This window comes from Silene latifolia, chromosome 1 (assembly GCF_048544455.1).
Source record: "Silene latifolia isolate original U9 population chromosome 1, ASM4854445v1, whole genome shotgun sequence".
Classification (NCBI taxonomy): domain Eukaryota; kingdom Viridiplantae; phylum Streptophyta; class Magnoliopsida; order Caryophyllales; family Caryophyllaceae; genus Silene; species Silene latifolia.
This window is the reverse complement of record NC_133526.1, coordinates 130922582-130941572: the sequence shown is the minus strand read 5'-3', so window position 1 is coordinate 130941572 and position 18991 is coordinate 130922582. Positions and strand designations below refer to the sequence as shown.

The window sequence follows — 18991 nt, the reverse complement described above, 5'->3', positions numbered from 1 at the left end:
TAGAATGCTAAGGGTAACGAGTTCTTAGTGTTCATGTCACTACTTTGTGTCTTGACATGACACGAGGTATTCGAACGATTCCAATTTCCCATAAAAATTGGTGGCGACTCCACAAATGCAACGCTTGTCCCAAGCGCCCCCGTGGCCCATGTCCACACAGACAGCAAACAATGCGCCTTTTTCTGTTGTCGGTCCATGTGGGAGATTATCACCCGAAAGTATATCAACATAGAGTCACCGGTTAGTGTGTTTTAATAACTATTTCAAACGTAACTTGGGTTTAATCCTGTGTAATAATCCACTTATTTTCTCTATTTTGATTAAGTATATTTTGATTTGTAGTTCCCACCTTCAATCAACAACAAAGACCCAACCTATTCGAAAGAAGACATCGCCGACATGAGAAATAAGTGGGCCACTTATTTTCTTTCATTAGCATATGGTCAATAGTCTGTTCATTATGTATGTGTGTATATAGAGCCATGTGTAATTAGTTTTGGTTACCCTGTTTATAATATTTTGATGTTGGGTTGAATAGATCAATCTGTGTAATATTCTGATGTTGCAGGATTCAAATTTTGCAATGCACAGCTGCTGAAATGTTATTTTGCAGTAGCATTTCAGCGGAACCTTCTATTGCAAAAATTAGCATTTCAGCAGCTGCTGGAACCTGCTAAAACAATTTTTTTAAAAATATTTATAAATTCGATTACGGTTAAAAATAAAACTGTGGTCAATAAATCTATTGAAAACGGTCGCATTTAAATAGAAACCCGTTGACATATTCATCCATAATATAACGGTTTAATAAGCATAAACCGTTGTCGAATTCATGACATTTAAAATGGTTTAATAAGCATAAACCGTTGTCATATTTACTATTTTACAACGGTTGTGTTTCAGTAAAACCGTTGTCATAGGTTTCCGTAAGGCATTTAGACTAATACTACCACGGTTTCAATATTATAGACAACGGTTTTTGAACCGTTCTTAATATTGTATTACGGTTATTTGAACCCGTTATTTACATTTTATAACGGCTCCGCCTTTTTAACAACCGTGGTCATAAAATAACAACGGTCGATGTAATAACGGTTCCGTATTTTGTATTACAACGGTATATCACCTTATCTAACCGTTGTTGCACCTATTATTTGGCGTAGTGATTTAACTCTGTGCTTGTTTGAGTTGATCTGATTTAAGCCCCCAAATTACCAAATTAATTTCCTGTGTTTGTTTGGAAATTAGTTTGTTAATTATATCCCATTTTTTTGCTTACAAAAATCACGCAAAACAGTCACACAATTCTGCTGATATATTTGTCTGAGATTTTATCAGCTTGAGTCTCGTTTTTAATTTACTAAAAATACTTAGATTGTTTGAAAAATCCTAATTTTTAGAACACATTTAGTTTACCCTTTTAGCTGATTTGTCACCAAGTTTCAAGATTTGTTAAGGTCATTTGCTATTTTTAAGAAATCTCTGAAGTTCATTGCATTTCTTGAAGATTGTCATTTGTCTGTGTCTAAGGATTTCCAATTTGTGTCAAGCCTTGCTTATTACACTGCACTATATGTAGTGTTGTGATGTCACATTTTTTGCTTTGGTATTGAATTGTTTTAATTTTTCATATTTTTTTTGAATTGTAATCTTATAGTCTTGTTTGATTGCCTAAACATTTACGAGGAGTAACATTAGAATCTTAGTCTCAGAATGATTTGGGATCGGTTGACATAAAAGATTGTTTGAAGTAGATAATGACTGGTTCGATAAATGATAAGTGACTTCAGTGTGCCTGCTGAAAAGAATGTAGAACACTAATTTGCGAAAATTTGATGATTTACCTCTGTTTTACATTCATTACAAACAAAAATATACCCCCAATCAGGACTGTAACTCTGTAAGGTTGTGAGCATAAAAATTTATACTAAGGATTTGTTTAAGTTAATGGTTACATTCGAGTTTAAAGGACCACTATTTTTATGAGTTTAAAGGATTAACTTTTTGCATAAAAATATACACCCAATCAGCTTAGTTTAAGTTATTTTTTTGAGTAAAAGACCAATTAAAAATTAAGATCGTTATTAAATAAAAGCGCTTCTACACACCAGTACACTACCCTCTAAAATACCGATGTTTCTTCATACAACCAACTGCGAAGGATCCATAGATCTGATAATAAAGTTTTGAAAGAGATGAATCTTGTCCGATCTCACAAATCATAAGCAATAATCCAATATCCATTGCAGCACCATATGACTACAGATAAGACCACTGATCTTCTACATATTTCTTGAACCTCTCAAATAGAGGGATGAATCTCACACAAGATGAGGACAAAACTCACACAAAGGTGAGGATAAATCTCCAATAAATGAGAGGCAAGAGTTATTTGCATATAATTACTAGATATTTAGTAAGAAAAACGGAAAAATTGGGGCTTACCTCCACCAAAATGGGTAGACGGTAGCCCCTAATTGATGAAACTGAAGGTTAGTGTTAGGGTTTTTAGAGAGAGACTTTTTTAGAGAGAGTTTAAGTTATTACTCTCTCCTATTCTAAATAACTCTCCCTATTTTCTTTTTCGTCTATTCACAATACTCTCCCTATTTCCTTATTTGGCAAACTTTTATACTTATTTTAATCACCCCACCCCACAACAATATCCCACAATACTCATACTTTATTTTATTTTAATCATCTTACCCCACAACAATACTTATTTTAATCACACAATACCTTTCTTCTCTCCAATCTTCTACCACACTACAATACTTTACCATATAATACTCCTCTCCCTTAATTTTCGTGCCCTCCATAAAAGGGGAGGGTTATTAAGAATAGGAGGGAGTATATACTTTTCAATCAAGTGACTAAATGATATGGATAAAACATAAAAATTTATACTAAAGATTTGTTTAAGTTATATACTTTCCAACTTAGTGACTAAGTTATCATTTAACAAAAAGGCGGTTGAAATTTGAAATAATTAAGAGGGAAATGAAAATATCTAAAAAGCTTATGATTATATTGCATTTGCAGATGGTGCTCAAGTTGAGTATCACCCGATGATACCATCTTATCTTATACTCCGTATTTCTTATACAATAAACCTCTCGATTATCAATTTGTAACAACTATCTAGAAAAATTCTACAAAAAAAACGTACAAAATAAAGGGATAAATAAAATGTTGTACAAGTAAAGGAGGCGGCCAGCAAGCACGTGTCTGGTATAGTTTTAGTATTTAGAGGTGGAAGAATGAATTGAATTTGTAAGTGAAGACAGCACAGTTGGCGGTTAGAGATTCATGCTTGAAGGAGTTGCTCCAAATTCATAGGAAAAAAAGGAGAAGATCCATTGATGATACGAGAAGCAGACATAGAGTAGACTGCTTCAGTAGGATGAACTTCATCCCAGAAGAAGTGCGAGTTGGGGTATGGGCACGGTGGTAGTCCTATAATGCATGTCGCTGTCCCCGCGACTTCTGCTCCTGTTTCGCAGCATGAGCTCTTGCTATCACTTAGCCCTGTGTGCATCCATTTTTCAATTTCAGTTTATATCAGTTAGACCAATATAAAATGCAGGCAATCTTAAAGAATTTAATTAGTTGCTCTACTTCAAATGTTGGCTTACCGTAGTTAGTAGGATTGAGTATGGTGTCGTAAATAATACTGTGGGATTGGATGAATACGAAATGCGAGCCCTTGAGAGTGAATGTTAAATTCTTCAACATGGAAGCAAGCTGATTATTGAAGATTATTACTCTTTTATTTAAGTTTTCATCACAAGTTCCATTAGTCTTGGATCTCCTTATTACTGACGGAACGCACCCTAGTGGCCCGATGTCTGAAACCATTACCTTCCTACCTCCTAGCTCGTACAGTTTCTGTTTCGAAGTAATTAAATCCCTTTAGTTTTTATTCATCTAACAACAATTGATGAATTAATTTTCAAAACATAGTTGTGCTGAACATTTTAAGTTGCACATAATTAAATCATAATGATTAATTTTAACTACCTGTAATTTTTCAGATAACGACTGGATTAGTGATTGCGCAAATTGATGTGGATCGTAGCTTTCACTTGAATCAGAATCAGAATCAGAATAGGTGTCAAGATAGTCATTGTTGCCCACAACAAAGAGAAATATAGACTCGGCCAAATGTTGTGAAAGCTGATGATGTAAGTTCGGGGCCAAAATTGTTGTTAGCATTTCTGCGAATAATATGATTTGTTCATCTAAACTCAAGCAATGCCCCTGCAACGCTCCCAAATTAGCACCATAATCAAACACGGAGTAACTCCAGTAAGGGGGATTGACAATGAAAAGAGTGAAACTAAGACTTCTTACATATTTACAACCCGTTTTGGGGAGGATGCCACACGACCCGGAAGCATAGTTATAGCCTTTCACCGAATTCTCCTTGATAAGTAGACTTTTATATGGGGGAGGATATGGCAGCCTAAGATACTCAGCTGAAGATATATACCATATTATATTTGCTCTCTTACCATTCTTCCATATAAACGAACAATATAAACGGGGGTGAAGGGATGCTTTCGTTTCTCATTACCATATTCATCGTAGCATTCATAAACCACAAAGTTTGTTAAGTTAGCGGATTGATGGTCATATTTTTAACATCGTCCCAAATGTTATTGATAAAGATTACGCTTCAATCCAACGCTTCCATGAAGCATTGTTCCTATTCATTAGTTAATTACTATAAATGTATTAGTAATATTCATCGTGTATTATGTGTATATCTTATATTATGTACGTACTGTAAATATGGGTACTTACGGCAATTGTAGTTGTGCAATTCATACTCAATTTAATAATAAACATTGTTCTTTTTCTATAAATTCTAGCTAATACCAAATGCGATAAGAATATAAGATAGTCTTATAGGTAATCATAATGACAACGAAATTTGATTCAAGTTTAGAAAGAAAGGTACCTATAAAATCCGCGACAGTTTTACCATTAGTAAATCTTCCGGTAGGGCGGCTTTGGTCGAAATTGTAACCATAAGGACGGTAGTTGGCCTTTGCAAGGGTAATCAAGTAGTTATTGTTGCCATTATCAACTATTGAATCTCCAAAGACATATAAAGCTGGAGCCAGGGGTAGGAAACCACATTCTCCTGGAACTGTGTTTGACAAAATGATCAATACAAGACAAATAATTGTTATTGGTGATGCCATTTTAGTTGTTCATGTAGATTTTTGATCTTTAAGTCAATGGCATAAAAACGAACGTGTTTCTTAGTTAAGTACTTGTTTTCATGTCTTATAATCTTGTATATATGAGTGAATTGCGGGAAAGACGTGGAAATCACTCAAAACTTTGATTTTCTTAGAACTAGTTTTATACCAGTGCAAAAAATGCACGGGTCGTAATAGCAGACGCTATCATTAGATACATGAAATATAATTGAGCGTGATTAAGTGTTCAATACCGTGACAATATAAATAATCCATATTTGGAGATTCGAATATTTGATAAATATTAGATTTGAATATCAGATAATATACAACCTTATTTTACTAGAATTATATTAAAGATATTTGACATGTTACACCTGTTGAATGTATGTAAATTGCAACATTTTATGTAAATTGTGACATTCTAACTTATAAACTTATGTTTTAACATAAGTAATTAAAATAGGAATAGAAGATAGGAATAAGAATTAGATGGAGTAGAGAGAGTAATTAAATAAAATAAAAAATATAGAGGGACCCATATGTAGAAACTCAATAGCCAATCAAAAGCCAAGAAAAAACTTGGCTTTTATACTATGTAGATTAATAATTCAAATACAAATGACTAAGTTTTATATAAGACCGTTTTACAGTAAGATAATGTAAAACAATTTACATACACCGTACACTACATTTTATATTAACTACAATAAAAAAAACATAAATATACTAGTAAAATGTACTCCATAATTACTAATCAAATAGCTAATCACGTGAGAACTTATTATAAGACCATCTTATATAAGAATTATTAATACAAATGCACGAGAAGGAAATAAAGAAGGTACGTGAAATTCTTAAAATAAATGAAGATATCTTACATAGTTTTAAGATGGTTTTTTCTCAAGAAATACCTAATATTTAGGTATCTAGGTTCGTTTGCACTAAGGTAACTGTTAGAATAATATAATATCTCCTAATATTATCGTAAAATATCTTGTATTATTCGTATCTTATTAGTTAAGGTAAATATCATCTCAGGCTAAGATTACGGAGGCTGATGTGCTAGGTTTTTGGTGTCATACGATGTATATATAGGTTGTGAGACGCTTCTTTGTGAATCAATGAAATACATACAAAACATTTAACCCATATTTGGTTTATCATGGTACCAGAGATCCAAAAAACCACGCTTACACAAATCATCATCTCGACAAAACAATGACCAACAACAAAGACAAGGGAGTAAAGGGAGACGGGAGTGAGAGGTCACGAACCATTCCTATGTCATCGCCCTTATACTTGCACCCATCAAATAGTCCCAACCTGATGCTCACCCAAACGATATTCGACAGTGAGAATTATGACGTTTGGGCTGATGCGGTGAAGAATGAACTCGATGCCAAAAATAAATTGAGGTTCATCGAGGGAAAGATAAAACGGCCAGCAGTTGAGGAAGGTGAAGAAGGGAATCATGAAGCAGTGGCGTGGAGGCAGTGCAACGCCATAGTGAAGGCATGGATACGGAATGTAATTAATGTAAAGTTACATCCGAGTATCAATTTTTCCGCCGATGTGTTCGAAATATGGGAGGAATTGACAGAACGGTTTTCTTCTGGGAACTAAAAAGAATCAGACCGTGCAAACCTGTATTTCACCCGGTTTTGGACCTCGTCCTAATTTGAGATCTAACTCCAAAACCGTCTAAGAAGTCATGGCTCCAACCGTCCTAATTCTTATCTTGGGTGAGTTTGGGATGTTTTTGTGTAGGATTTTTATCTCCAAGAGCTACCATTCAGAAATTATTTGAAGAATCATTGCAAAGGTATAAGGGGACCCGGTTTTGAATAATGAGCTAAATGTCGCTTTCAACCTTTCCTCTTTTGATCCAGCAAAGCTCAAAGGACTTTTGGAAGCTGCACAAGAGCCTTACACGGTTCCACAAGGCCTTCAAATCAGTTTATATATCATAAATAAGGAGTTGAGCTAACAAACAAGGACGGTTGGACTATTAGTTTACTTTATCATTTCTTTACTTTATGTCATTTTCAAGTTCAGCACTGTGTAAGGCATAGGCTGCCGTTTTTCTTGTAATATAGCAGCTTAATTTGTGTCCCTTAGATGTAACTTGTAATCAAGGGTCAAGATTGTAAGCCTTGGTCTGTATAAACCAAGCTAGACACAAGAGAACTTCAGATTTGATTGAACCTTAATACAAGTGAAAACCTAGTTTTTCTCTCTTAAATTCTTTGCTTTGTGCAAGAAAACCCTCCGTTGCTTAGTGCTAGGGGCTGAGTGAGTTCATTGCTTGGTGCTTGAACAAGCTCTTAGTTTTAAACCTTGGCTTTATGCTTGGTTTAATTCATATCCTATTCACTCAACTCTTAGCATTTGAGCATTCGTTTTCAAGCATAATTTCTGTCCAAAATCGAGTCTTTTATGTTTTACTTCAAATTGGTACCAAGAGCCTAGGTTATAACACAATTCCATCTTGTGTTAGTCTTGGGAAAAAGCCTTTCTTTGTGAGTTCAGTATACCCTAACTACTTTAAAAACACAAAAACCAACCATGAGTGAAGAGAGGCTCATCGAATTTGAAGGCCAAATGACACAACTTTCTGAAAAATGTGACTTGTTACTAGATGCTTTCAACACCATAATGGCTAACATTCCAACACCAACAAGGGGTGGGAGACCACCTAGAGACAGGGGTAGAGGTCGTGGCCTCATGGGAGGAGGACAAGCTTATGGTGGTCGTGAGGAAGAGGCGTTTTCAGATTCGGAGGACTCCATGGCCGAGGCATTTCAAGGAGAGCCCAACAAAGGCTTAAAGGTAGAGATTCCTGATTTTCATGGTAGTTTAAATCCTGAGGATTTGTTATATTGGTTTAGGACCATTGAAAGAGCCTTTGAGTTTAAAGGTTATTCCGATTGCAAAGCTTTTAAAGTTACAATTTTGAAACTCAAAGGCTATGCTTCCCTTTGGTATGAGAACTTAAAAACTCAGAGAAGAAGGGAGGGTAAGGAACCTATTAAGTGTTGGTTAAAACTGGAAAAAAAAAGCTTAATGAGAAGTTTATACCTAAAGAGTACACCCAAGATATTTTCATTAAGCTCACACAACTTAAACAAGACCAACAACCACTTGAGTTATATATTAGAGACTTTGAACAACTTACTTTGCAATGTAAACTCAATGAAAAGCCCGAACAAAAGATTGCTAGCTAGGTTTGTTGAAGGTTTAGATGCTAAGATTGCTCATAGGGTTCGAATGCAACAAGTATGGTCCTTTGATGAAGCTGTCAACTTGGCTTTAAGGGTTGAGAAATTTTGAAAGGGGAAGGCCACAACCACTAAACCAGCCGCCAAAACAGCCTCATACAAACCCCCAACCGGTGTTAAAATTAATGAACCCACCTCTCAAAACAAAACTTCCATACTTGACAAAGGAAAAGCACCCGAAACCACACAAAAAAGACCATGCCTCTCAAAAAATGTTACCAATACCAAGGTTATGGTCACTTTGCTAAACAATGCCCAACCAAGAGAGCCCTTAGTAGCTTTGAAGTGGTTCATTGGGGTGATGATGAGATCCTTGTGTGTGATGAGGATGAGGAGGGGACGGACCATGAGGAGGCTGATGTGGTCATGCCGGATGCGGGTCTTAGCTTGGTTACTTGGAGAGTGATGCATTCCCAACCCCAACCTTTGGAAATGGACCAAAGACAACAAATTTTTAGGTCTAGGTGCACCATTAAGGGAAGAGTTTGCAATCTTATCATTGATGGGGGAAGTTGCACCAATGTGGCTTCTAGTACTCTCATTGAGAAGCTATCATTGCCTACACAAGACCATCCTAGTCCTTATAAATTGAGGTGGCTTAACAAAGGGGCTGAAGGTAGAGTGGATAAGCAATGCCTAGTGTCCTTCTCCATTGGTAAGAACTATTTGGATGAGGCTCTTTGTGATGTTCTACCTATGGATGCTTGTCATATTCTTCTTGGTAGACCTTGGGAGTTTGATAGGGATTTGGTACACCATGGGAGAGACAACACTTACACCTTCAAGTTTGGCTCAAGAAAGGTCATTTTAACACCACTTCCACCCGTCCTTAAGCACACTACACCACCATCCATGCTTGAGCCTACAAGAGAGGTATTGTTGATCATTGAGGCCGAGATGCTCCAAGAGTTAAAGGGTGATGAAGATGTCTATGCTCTTGTTGCAAAAGATGTGTCTTGGGGGCAGAATATTTCACTTCCTAAAGAGGTCCAACAGCTTCTCCAATCCTATGAAGATGTGTTCCCAAATGAGCTTCCAAGTGGCTTGCCTCCTCTTAGGGGCATTTAGCATAAAATTGATTTCATTCCGGGTGCTACATTACCAAACAAAGCTGCCTATAGAAGTGATCCCAAAGCTACTCAAGAACTACAACAACAAATTGGAGAGCTTGTGAGCAAAGGCTTTGTGAGGGAGTCCCGTAGTCCGTGTGCTATCCCGACCCTCTTAGTGCCAAAGAAAGATGGGTCTTGGAGGATGTGTACGGATAGTAGAGCCATCAACAACATTACCATCAAGTATAGGTTCCCTATACCTAGGCTTGATGACATCTTGGATGAACTTACTGGAGCTCAATTGTTTTTAAAGATTGATTTAAGGCAAGGTTACCATCAAGTAAGGATCAAGGAAGGAGATGAATGGAAAACGGCTTTCAAAACTAAGCATGGGTTATATGAGTGGCTTGTGATGCCCTTTGGTCTTTTTTATCCCGGTGGCATCAAAGATCTTTAAAATTTGAGGGCAAATTGTTTTTAAAGAAAGGGAGAATGATGTAGGAGCAAAGGGTAATAACGAAGTAATGAAATGAAATCTCTCCAAATGAAGATTATTGAACACTCGTCATGAGTGTTCAAAATGCTCCGGTATTATTCTGGCGTGTTCAGGTGTTTACTTGACATCCAAGGTACTGATGTCGAGGCTTCTTGTTTAAGGAGTCATATCCTAGTATGTTTAAAATTTAGTAATAGTAGTATAAGGTACAATAGTTTATTTAATTCGAGTTAATTATTTAATTAAGAGTTGTAGTAATACTTTCCTAAAATCTTTAGAAAAGCTTTCCTAATTCTAGTTCTTTCCTGAATCTAGCTAACTTGTTAGGAAAATAATTTGTGTTATGGTAATTGATGGAAACCGATATAGGGTATGTTAGATCGGTTCCTATAGACTATAAATAGGGTGTATGTCCTTCATATTTTATATACATCAAATAAAATCAAAGTTGAGTTTTAAGCTTAATTGCTTGCGAGCATCCCTTGCTAGTCTTGCGAGATTAGTGTGTAATATCGAGTTCCTTGTGAGGGAGGAGAGTTGTTCACGTCATATCCTAGTTTTATTTGAGGGGTCTTGCGAGATTTTCACAACTAATCATATCCTATACTATTTTTGTTACTTATACATCCAAAAAACACCAAAAACACATTAATTCCGCTGCGTATTTTATTATTAAAAAATGAAACGTAAAAATCGTGGTTATTTTATATCACATGAAAGCAGATGTGTAGATACCCAGTATCTGCTGAGACTCCAATAAACACCCGATAATTATCGGACTATAACATGCTTTGGAATCGCGGCGTTTGATCGACAGTTTGTGTACAACTTTACGTCGGAAAACTTAAAACGATTTCGAAAATAAAACATTTCAAAACATTTCAAAAATACCTGGAGTGTTTAATGCACAACGACGGGGTCGCAATGACACTAACTAGAGTCAAAACCGACACCGGACCAAAAACCGACTCAAAAAATTAAATCCCGACTCCAACAACGAGTCAAACCTAGTCAACCACCAAAAATAAAACTTTCAAAACCTTCTATGCTAAGATTTCCCGGATTTATGTTTGGTCAAGTACCAAACATATGACAATAAATCCTAGGATAGAACAAATCATGATTGCTCTTGTGTGAAAGCGACAATACACCTCGAAGACCCGCGACGTGGCTCGCGCCTCTTTGAGCAGCCCAGGTGGCCACGTCGCTCAAAACTCGCACAACAACTCATTTTCCTATAAATACCCCTCAAATGCCCCCATTTGAGGACTCACGCGAGCGTCCGCCCCCTCTTTTCTCCCATAAAATTATCGACTCGACTTCTTAAGTCACAATCCGACGCATATTTACAACCTACCGATCGTAAATACAATCCTTACACATTGTTTGGTACCGTCATCGTGCATTAAATCACTTGACCGACCACTTCGACCACTACACCATCACTAATCTTAAAACACTCTTTTTACTTACCAAAACGGTTTTAAACCGAGTTTTTTCCGACCAAACGAGTTGTTACACTTACGTCGGTCACTCGCCATAACCAAACATGTACGTATGAGGGTGTAAAAATCCTCCTTTTACCATGTTTTCATTTGTTTCATGACTATAACATTCTAAAACGTGCATAATATGAACCAAAACATGAGATAAACGAGCCAAAACTGATTTTTGGCCTGAGACAGAAGCCCCTTGGCTCGCCGGCTTGCCCGCGCCTAAATGGGGTGTCCAGGTCAGAAATCAACCATGTTTGTTCTCGTCATTTCCCTTTAATTCATTTTCATATTTACAATCGGTTTTACAATTTTAAATATTTTCGAACCTTTTTATTTTATTTCATGTGTTTTAACCACAAAACATTTTTCACCTTTGGTTCCTCATACCATGACGGTTAAACTCGTGTTTCGGTGATAATATTTGGTTAATGACATTTAAAATGTATTTAAAACCTTTTATTCCATTTCTTTACATTTTGGGAGGTATTTTAAAGCCTTTCATCATTTCTTTACATTTTCAAAATAAACATATTAGTCACCAACACAAAGTCATCCTTGGTCCTATATACCATGCCGGATTTTAACCCGGGTACGATGATGAGTATTAACTAATTATATTCAAATGAACTTAAAGCAATTAGTTCATAATTATTTTTAAAACTATTCATGTCAAGCTTGTCAAGTCGAACCCGACACCGAATATTATCAAAATAATGATGATTATTTGAGTCTAGTTCTTCAAATCAACAAATGCGGTCTAAACGACCCTTTTAAACCAAATCGGGTTCAAATACTCATTTCTCAACACGTTTGATAACGTTTTCAAAAGGTCAGAATACGGCATATAACCGTAGGTTGACCCGCGCCTCAAGCAGGCCTTTTCTTTCTCATTTTCAAAACCAGGGGAGGCCCCTTGTACCGCCGGCTAGCTCGCACCTCATGTAGCCGTCTGGTACAGGACCTATTCCCTTTCCAGCACTCGTCCAGGACGATCCCGACTCCGGTTAGTCCGGACTCCGGATATAGGACGGATCAGATGACTATTTGCTTATTCAAAATCATACTTGCAAAACGCTTTACCAAGACAAATGGATCACGTTATGCACCCTAAACCTAATACGGTAAATAGATGTTTAATTTCCGTCTTGCATGCAAATCAATCATTAATCCAGCTCGACATCTTATACTTAATACTTGGATTAAATCAACCGACTTAGAAAGCTCTCACATGTTAGGTTTAAATTATTGGATGCGCATTCATGCATTTAAACCGTTTTATCAACTTTTGCATTCAACCGACCAAGATCGATCAGTAGAGGCCGCTACCGCGGGCGGGATTGGGTGTCTGATTAAAGGGCTTCCCAATACATACCTTCACCTCTTACTCAGAAACTTTGGATAGTGGACGACCTTATCCGGGGCGTACGAGAGTCATTCTAGAGATAGGATGCTAAAGAGGGACGATTCCTTATCTTTAATACCTATGTCAAACCCTGCTTTGTGCTTCGTTTGACCGAGGTATAAAGTGGATTCGAACGGGTTCCAAGCATCCCATAAATGCTTGGTGGTGACTCCGAACATCTCTAATCGTTTCGAGACCCTTACCGAGACGAAACCGACCGATCTAAAACGATCCGGTCGAAAGCATTTTTACGCCGCCGAGCGTGGCTTTCAAAAGACCACTATACGTCCACAGATTGGCTTGGCGTGTAGGTGGCTATGTCCACATATTTGGAGACTCCGCTGGGGATAACTAGGACACTTACGTCTTTGTGATCCCTAGATGGTGAGACTTGAACGAGGTCTTGGTTGGAATGCATTAATTGATATTACGGTTACGGTCGGGTTACTTGTCCGGGGCCACAACCTAACCCCTTTCGACCAATTGGCTCGTCTCGTCGGCGTGAGTTTTCTCATCCCCGCGTTTCGAATCCCGATTGAGTCAAGCATGCCATTGACGTTACACATTTCTGTTCCGTCAAAGAGCTTTCATCACTTTCGAGCACGAGGCTAGGGCACCCTCCTTACACATTTTGTTTGGATTGGTATCCCTCTCGCAAATCGGGGTTTGATTGCTTGGTGTGTAACCTACCCTCTTAAGCTAAAGCCCGTGTCAGCATAATGCATAATATAATGAACTGCGAGTGCTTATGTGCTACTTGATCATAAGTCCTTCCGTGTCATTTTCAAACTTTCAAAATCACCCTTTTGCGCTGTTATAATGGCCGTTTCAAACCTCGGTCTTTCGCCGACCGTTGCACGCCTTTCTAGGCCGTCGTAATGACGATTTTTAAACTCGGTTTTAATAACCATTTCAACACGCCTTTCTAGGCCGTCGTAATGACGATTTTCAAACCCGTTTTTTATAACCATTTTAACACGCCTTTCTAGGCCGTCGTAATGACGATTTTCAAACCCGGTTTTTATAACCATTTCAACACGCCTTTCTAGGCCGTCGTAATGACGATTTTTAAACCCGATTTTTATAACAATTTCAACACGCCTTTCTAGGCCGTCGTAATGACGATTTTCAAACTCGGTTTTTCACAACCATTTCAAATCACCTTTTTACGCCGTTATAATCGTCGCGTCTAGACACGGATTTTAACCCGTTTCGCGCCGACAATGGCTCTTTCAAAACCCGAGAAAAGCACACACCCTTTTCTCTGGACACTTTCGAGATCCCGAGGACCATGCACCGTCCCCGAGACCTCTTCAAACATTTCAAACTCGATTTTCAAAACATACAATTTTGAATTTCAAAAAACCGTCTTGGGAGACAATACACCGTTTTCCGAGCCGATTCAAACTCGAACCGTCTTTTGCAAATAAACTTAAGATGACCCTTTCAACTGACCGACTTGCGGAGATCTCTATCTTCCGAAGCCGTCCATAAAGCGACGAATGAATCTTTTTGAAAATTTCTATTTTCGAAAACTTCAGTCCACCATTCCAATTCCGCCTCGTGTCTATCGAGTCGAAGCAAACGTACTTATGGGTCTTTACTTATGAGTCGTCTCACCACGAGACCCGTCCAATGGCGTCACGCCGCTACGTTGGACACATGCTAAAAGTTCGGTCAACACCGTCACATCATAAATCGAGTCAGCACCGAGGGACCACACACGATCACCCTCGTCTTTTTGAGTCTGATCTTTGTCTCGTCCTTGTGTTGTCTGCGTTCAGTCTTTGAACCGTGTCGAATTGAGTTATAATGTGAGCCGTTTTTCTGCCTCAGAGCCATGGCCCCGTCTTCAACTTCGTCTGTCAACCACAACAACAATGATAACAACAGAGATGTCACGATCGATCGCTAGCTAGCACCACCTTTACACGGTCTTAAGGTCACCCTGGATTGCGTCGAAACCCGTATCGACGCCCTGGAGAACAAGGAAATTGGAGAACATAATACTCCACCTCTGACTGAAACTGAGAAGAGGCTAAAGCTTTTGGAAGAACAACTCCTAGCCCGGGGTAACAATATCCATCTTGAGAAAAACCAAAGGTTCGAACCTGTTGGGGACCAATTACCCGACAACTTTACCCTAACTGATGTACCTAAGTTCTAAGGAGTGGAGGACCCGCTCAATCATATTCGTGCCTTCAAAGACTACATGGCCATTAAAGGGGTCAAACAGGAGCTTTTCACCCGGATCTTCCCGTCCTCTTTGGAACCGATCCCTCGTCAGTGGTACTACTCCCTTGATCCGAAAAATCTTACTACTTGGGATGAGGTCGCAGTTGAATTTGCTAAGCAATATGCCGACAATGTTGAAATCCAAGCCAATACCCGTACTCTCGAGGTTCTAACCCAGAACGATACGGAAGGGTTCACCGCGTTCTTAACCCGTTGGAGGAGGGTGAGTACTCAATTGGTCAGTAAACCGAGTGAATCAACTTTGGTGGAAAAGTTCGTCAACAATCTCCGCCCAGTGTATGCCAACTTACTGAGGTATCAAAATATTAAGACCTTCCAAGATCTGCAAATTCTGGGGACACGCATTGAAGATGTCCTCCGGAAGGGTGTCTTGGCGAAGACTACTGGCCGAGGCTACCAAGGATCCACCACAACCGGATCCCGCCCTTACGGCAAAACAAACAAAATCGATGAGGTCAACCTCGTTGAACCATCTGCTAATAGAGCTGAACGCCCCCAGAGAGTAGTCACTAATATAAGGTCAACTTATGCAAGTGCTCTGAAGAGGCTCATGGACCAGGGAAAGTTACAACCGATCGGACCCACCCCGGATCCGGCCGATGCTAAGAAATCCCGCTCCTGGAACCCCAATGCCTATTGTCAGTACCATCAAGGGAAAGGGCATGATACCGAAACCTGCTTCAAACTCAAACACATCATCCAAGACATGATTGAGAAAGGGGATTTGCCTTTACCCCCGCTGACTAAGCCAAACAACAAAATAAATACTCTGGGGATCCACGCCATCTCCGACGATGAACCAACTCTGGACTGCTCACACCTCATCCTGCTTGTTGATGACGAGGTGAACGCGTTGGAGAAAGATCCCTCGGACGGGGTGTTTGTGTTCAGTGCTGCCACCATGCTCACTATGTTCCAATAGGTTGAGGAAGCCATAGCCAGTCTCTCCGAGAGGATCACCTGACTTGACGATGCCTATCGTCGACTTATCTTCAATCCTCCGCCACCGCGCCCGAGGGAGAGTCCCCCGAGCGCCCAAAACTACCCACACTAGGACGGATTGCTGCCGCGACCATTCTGGCATGCACCCCACAATAATCAACCCCACAAAAATTACCCTCACAAAAATATCCCTCACAAAAACTACCCACCGAGGAATACCCCTCCAAGGTGCCTTCAAGATCCTGAAATCAATGGCATCTGGAGAGACGATGTTGAAGATGTCTATATTGTCCCAGGGAAAGAGAAAAGGGCGAAAGAGATCGGTCACCTTACCCGGTCCGGACGCCCCTATCAGAACCCGAATAGTTCAACGGTCGCTCCGACAACAAACGACCAAGTCGTCCCGGAAGCGGACACTCAACCAAGAGCTCCTGAGAATTCGATCCTCAAGCAGCTTCAGAAGGCAAAAGCCGAAATCTCAATTTGGCAACTGATCGCGACATCCTTTGAGCATCGACAGGCTTTGCTACAGGCCTTGGGAAAATTAACTGTGCCCTCCACCTCTTCCCCTGAAGAAATAGTGGCACATATGACAAGGGACGCCCTTGACTTGAACAACCCAGTCGTCTTCTCTGACGAAGATATCCCTCCCTTCGGAGCCAATCATAACCTTGCCCTGTACATTACCGTACAATGTCTCAAGAAGAATGTACCCATGGTCCTTGTAGATGACGGATCCGCGGTAAATGTCATTCCCCTCAAGACTGCTCACAAGCTGGGTATTAAGGAAGCTGATTTGATCCCAACAAATCAAGGAGTACGCGCCTACGACGGCACTCGCTGCAAGATCGTGGGGCTTATCACTCTGACTGTCGCAACCGGACCATTGGAAAGACAAACCAGTTTTCAGGTGGTCGACATCGACGCCTCTTTCAATATGCCCCTGGGACGTCCCTGGATTCACGCCGTCAAGGCGGTAACCTCGACTCTCCACCAGAAGATCAGGGTCCCCTTCAACGGAAAAACGATCATAATTCCTGCTTCCCCGATCAAAGCTGCCATGAGAAAGGGAATAGCCTCCCAGACCATTGAGGAAGATGATAATGAAATGTTGGGATTCCAAGCTGTGAATGCCATAACTGATGAATCAACACCCTTTGATTGTGACCTGTTTGCCAACCTCACAGTCAACCGTATCATGATGCGCCAGGGTTACTTCCCGAATTTTCCCCTCAATCCACTAAAGAGCACCTTACCTCCCTTGAAACAGGCTAAGGTCCCCAACATTCCCTTCGGGCTGGGATATGAACCTACCGATGAAGATATCCAGAAGATGAACCTCCTAGTCCGAAAACGCAAGAAGCACGGAGTTATCCTCCATCCCTATCATCTGACCCTCAATGGATACTTTGATCCCGAGGGAGAATCAGAGCTCTACCATGGCTTTCCGGAGCCGATCTATGACTCTGTGGCCAAGGCTAGGTACCCGGGTATGGAAGTCTTCCAGGACTGCTACTTCATCCCTGACAACACCGAAGCTGCATCAACCGAGTCTAAGCCGTCGTCATGCCTCGACGGACAAGCTGTCACTCTCCTCTTTGGGGAAGATAATATCAAGCACCTCAACTATGAGGACATCATCAACATCGCCCTGAAGGACAATTTAATTTGACCCAACCGCCTTGATCTTCGACACTGACCCGGAGAAAGCTACACAGGGCTGGAGGAAGACCGTCAAGTGGACCGATCGCCAAGGCCGCATTCTCAAGATCACAATTGGAGAAGGCCCTATGTTCAAGGAGGGAAGTGAAGAAGAATCCGAATCTGAGTCTGAGTCGGAGTCAGAGTCTTTCGTAGCGTCTAACACTCCTGATGTCCCAGTCAAAGTCCCCTTCCCGCTGTTTTACCACAAAGTCGTGGCTGATTCAGAGGCTGAGTCTACTAGGGTCGCCCCCACTCCCATGAAAGGTGAAAACCTGGAGCCTGTTCCAGGGGCCACCTCCTCTCGCCGTGTCGCTCCGATCGACCACCGGATGTCTGTCCTTTCCGAGCTTTTCGCTCGTGTCAACTTAATGAACGCTAAGTTTGCTTATGACTCGTCTCAATTTAACTGCAATGCAATTCTGAATGACTACGAGGAATTTGACTTGAGTGACTACCCACCTCACTTAGCCAAAGAACTTAACAAACGGGAAACCAGAACCCCCATCATTGAGGAGATTGAACCTATTAACGTAGGAACCAACAAAACAACTTAAGAACTTAGTATAGGGACAACCCTGGACCCCTCGGAAAGCTAACAGTTCATTGACCTCCTCCACGAATACAAGGACGTGTTCGCCTGGTCCTACAAAGATATGCCCGGGATTGACAGGGAGATTGCAGAGCACCGGATACCCATTAAGCCCGGAGCTAAACCCGTGAAATAAAAGCTACGCCGAATGCGTCCTGAATGGGCCCTGAAAATCAAGGAAGAAGTAGACAAACAGTTCAAAGCTGGGTTCATCAAAGTGTCTAAATACTCTGATTGGGTGGCCAACATTGTGCCCGTACCAAAAAAGGACGGAAGAATTCGGGTTTGCGTCGACTTCAGGGATCTCAACAAGGCTAGTCCTAAGGACGACTTTCCTTTGCCACATGTTGACATTCTGGTGGATAATACTGCCGAGCACGCTCTCCTATCATTCATGGACGGGGTATGCTGGGTACAACCAGATTAAAATGGCTGAGGAAGACATGCATAAGACAACATTCACTACATAGTGGGGTACATATTGCTACACGGTCATGCCTTTCGGCCTCATCAACGCCGGAGCAACCTATCAAAGAACCGCTACCACTCTCCTACATGATATG

At 40.3% G+C, this 18991-nt stretch overlaps 1 protein-coding gene across 1 annotated transcript; it reads right to left on the bottom strand.

Annotated features, from left to right (window-relative positions):
* Positions 1-3072: 3072 nt before the first annotated feature.
* LOC141656009 (GDSL esterase/lipase 7-like) lies at positions 3073-5210 on the bottom strand. Its single transcript, XM_074462981.1, has 5 exons — positions 4964-5210; positions 4362-4478; positions 4021-4268; positions 3636-3888; positions 3073-3528 (listed from the first exon to the last, which is right to left on the bottom strand). The coding sequence occupies exons 1-5, from the start codon at positions 5208-5210 to the stop codon at positions 3308-3310; spliced, it is 1086 nt and encodes a 361-aa protein (XP_074319082.1). The 3' UTR covers positions 3073-3307.
* Positions 5211-18991: the final 13781 nt, after the last annotated feature.